General features: G+C 48.4%; 1 protein-coding gene across 1 annotated transcript in view; it reads right to left on the bottom strand.

The window, feature by feature from the left end:
* LOC109835448 (protein TIME FOR COFFEE-like) overlaps nucleotides 7–2,784 on the bottom strand; it is a 7,181-nt gene continuing 4,403 nt past the window's right edge. The window contains 3 exon segments of the mRNA XM_020403430.1: nucleotides 7–221; nucleotides 761–1,534; nucleotides 1,754–2,784. The exon segment at nucleotides 1,754–2,784 is cut by the window's right edge and continues 4 nt beyond it. Coding sequence (XP_020259019.1) covers nucleotides 181–221; nucleotides 761–1,534; nucleotides 1,754–2,784 — 1,846 coding nt within the window. The 3' untranslated portion in view covers nucleotides 7–180.

Here is a 2,784-nt window from a genome sequence, read left to right as displayed (position 1 = left end):
GGCGGGTTAGTGGGCGCGCGCGCACGGATTTAGATTTAGAGGAGGAGGGGTTGGCCTTGTTCCTTCACTGCAAAATTTGAGGACTGGGTCAGTCTTCTTCTTCTTCTTCCTCCGCTCCTTCTGCCTCCTCTTCTTCCTCTGGCCAGCTGCGGGCCATGGTCAAATCATCAAACCCAGGTGTCATCTCTTCTCAGCCTTCCAAGCGTGCAAATTGTCATTTCCTGCAAGAAGCCAGAAACCCAGACGCTTAAAATTTTTGCACCGCAGCTAAAAATGAACAAAAAGTTCTGTAGAGAGAAGAACTCCATATCATACAGGGAGAAAGACGACTCCACACCATTAATGTCACTCCTATGTTATGGTTTTTAATAGAAATGGGCGAAACCATGGAAGCCACCACTAAAGTTCAACTAATACATAAACTCCAGGTTCCGGTAGCAATCAACCCACCTTAGCATGTTCTCGGATGTAATTTCGATTGAAATCCTCAAAGTCGCCTTTAAAAACAAGCCCACCTGACATGGCTTCTTAACTAAATTTAGCCATTTTTTCTGGTGTTTTAAGGGTATTTTGAGAATTTCAAAGGTGTACCAGAGAATTGGTCAAAGCGGTTGACTACTATCATAACTCATTTAAAAGTGATTCCTCTATTCATTAGATTGATAAGAAGTCTTTGTATAGCCACCCTATTTTTAAGTTGGTTCAGTGTGGAAATCTTTTTTCTGAATCTAAATGCGAGAAAGACTGGAGCGATCATTACCAGTTATAGACTGCTTCTGCTCAGGCTTGACCGAAACTGATGACGACATTGCATTACTATAAGGGAAAGTAGTAGCCATAAGAGGATGAGGAGCCATGGATGTCATCAATCCCTTGGCTGATGCCTTCGTGGGCTCCGATGTTAGGGAAGATGAGGAAAGTGAAAGCATCCCTGAGCCACTCGAGTTCTGTTGATGTTGATGTTGCTGTTGCTGGTAATATCCGGCTTTGGAGGGTTGAGAGGTTTGGGCTGGGATGTTGTATGGGGTACTGAAGAAGAGTTGTGGCTGTTTCTGAGGTTGATGAGGACTAAGTTTGTTGGTATGCGGATGGCCAAGGATTGATGTTATGCTCCTGTTATTTGTATTGGTGATGGTGGGTGAATTCTTAGCTTGCTGCTGTTGTAAGGGCAATGTGGGTTGTTGTTGTCCAGGCTTCGAGCTTGGGGATGCCCGTGGGCTCCCGCTATTGCCTGTTACAGAGTTGTTGCTTTTGGATGGAGTGACACCAAATGATATCTGGGTTTGGTGAGGATTTGGAGTAAGGTGAGGCTGCTGATTTTGTTGTTGTTGAGGGGGCTGGTTCTTTGCCGAGGAGGATGATGAGGTTGCAGAGGAGGCAGAGGCAGAGGTTGATGCTGCTCTGGCTGAAGCTTTCCACTGAGGAGAGTGAACAGATGGAGGGAACCCGGCTAGTGAACCTTGAGGGAATCTAGCAGCCATGGAGGGTGAACTGACATTAGTAGCTGTGGTCGTATTGGCCAGCAGCAGACTTCACAGCACGAGATAGTTCTGTTGCTGTTGTACTAGCAGTTGCTGGTGCTGATGAAGCTGCTGCTGTAGTTGTATCATTCTTTGCTGCTGCCCCTGCTTTTGAAATCTGAATCATCTGCTGCCTGCCTGCTGCTTGCCTGAGAACTGGGGAGCGACAGTGGCCAGATGGGAGCTGAGTATGAGGGGTAGCCGCTATGGAGGTGGAATCAATGGCCGGCCACCATTAAGAATCAGGTGATTGCCACCACCAAGGATGCTCGTGAAATTAGGCACTGTGGGTTCATTATTGGGTCTCGCAAAGCTAAGCGAGTGCTGCTGACCACCATTCTTTCCATCCCCAGCGGCAGAAGCAGTGGAGTTTTTCCCGTCAGCAACTGCATTAGCAATTGGAGTCCCGGGATCCCCTCCGTATTTTCCATCTTCATTGTGACCCTTCTTGTGCTGAGCAGTAACAGCGGCAGTTTGAAACCCATGCTTTGCTAAATCTGGAAGGGTTTGTATCAGCGCAGGATTCTGAACGATGGCTGAGATATCAAAACTGGGAACAGCTCCAGCACTGGATCCACCGAAAGACGCAAAGGACATGGCATATGCCTGAGCCTGAGATGGGGTGAGGTCCACCTTCGTAGCTTGGAGCTGCTGCTGATGAGCTCCAGGCTGTTTGTTCTCACTATGACTCCCACCAGAGACCAGGGCAAAATTCTGAGGCACGAAAAAGTTTTGACCATACAGGCTTTTCTGAGCTTGTGAAGCCTTGCTGCTATCGGCTGTTGATGGGTTGTCCTTCGAGTCCCGCAAATGCATAGTATTGGAGTTGGAAGCAGCAGGAGGTCCAGTTCCGGGCACTCTCTGTGACTGTTGTGCTTGTTTATGAGAGGATGATGAACCACTTGATGTGCTCGGGTTCCCCTGTTGCTGTTGCCTAAGCTGCTGCTGCTGCTGCTGCTGCTGCTGTTGTTGATGCTGTTGTTGATGCTGCTGCTGAAGTTGTTGGATTAGCTGCTGTTGCTGCTGCTGAGAAGGAACCATATGCGGTGAGTAGAAAGGCCCGTTGAAGAAAGGCATGCCTTGTGCTGGACTTGCTCCTCTATAAGCTGGAGCTGCAGCTATAGGAAACGGGTATGCACCGTTCTGAAGAATGGCCATGTATTGAGCATCATTCTGAGATAAACCCGCATAGCTGAAGTTCATGGTAGTTGCTGAGGAGTGCCCTCCAGAGCCTGCTGCTGCTGCTGAAACAGCAGAAGCAGCA

This window comes from Asparagus officinalis, chromosome 3 (assembly GCF_001876935.1).
Source record: "Asparagus officinalis chromosome 3, Aspof.V1, whole genome shotgun sequence".
In the NCBI taxonomy this organism is placed as follows: domain Eukaryota; kingdom Viridiplantae; phylum Streptophyta; class Magnoliopsida; order Asparagales; family Asparagaceae; genus Asparagus; species Asparagus officinalis.
This window is presented reverse-complemented; position numbering and strand designations above follow the sequence as displayed.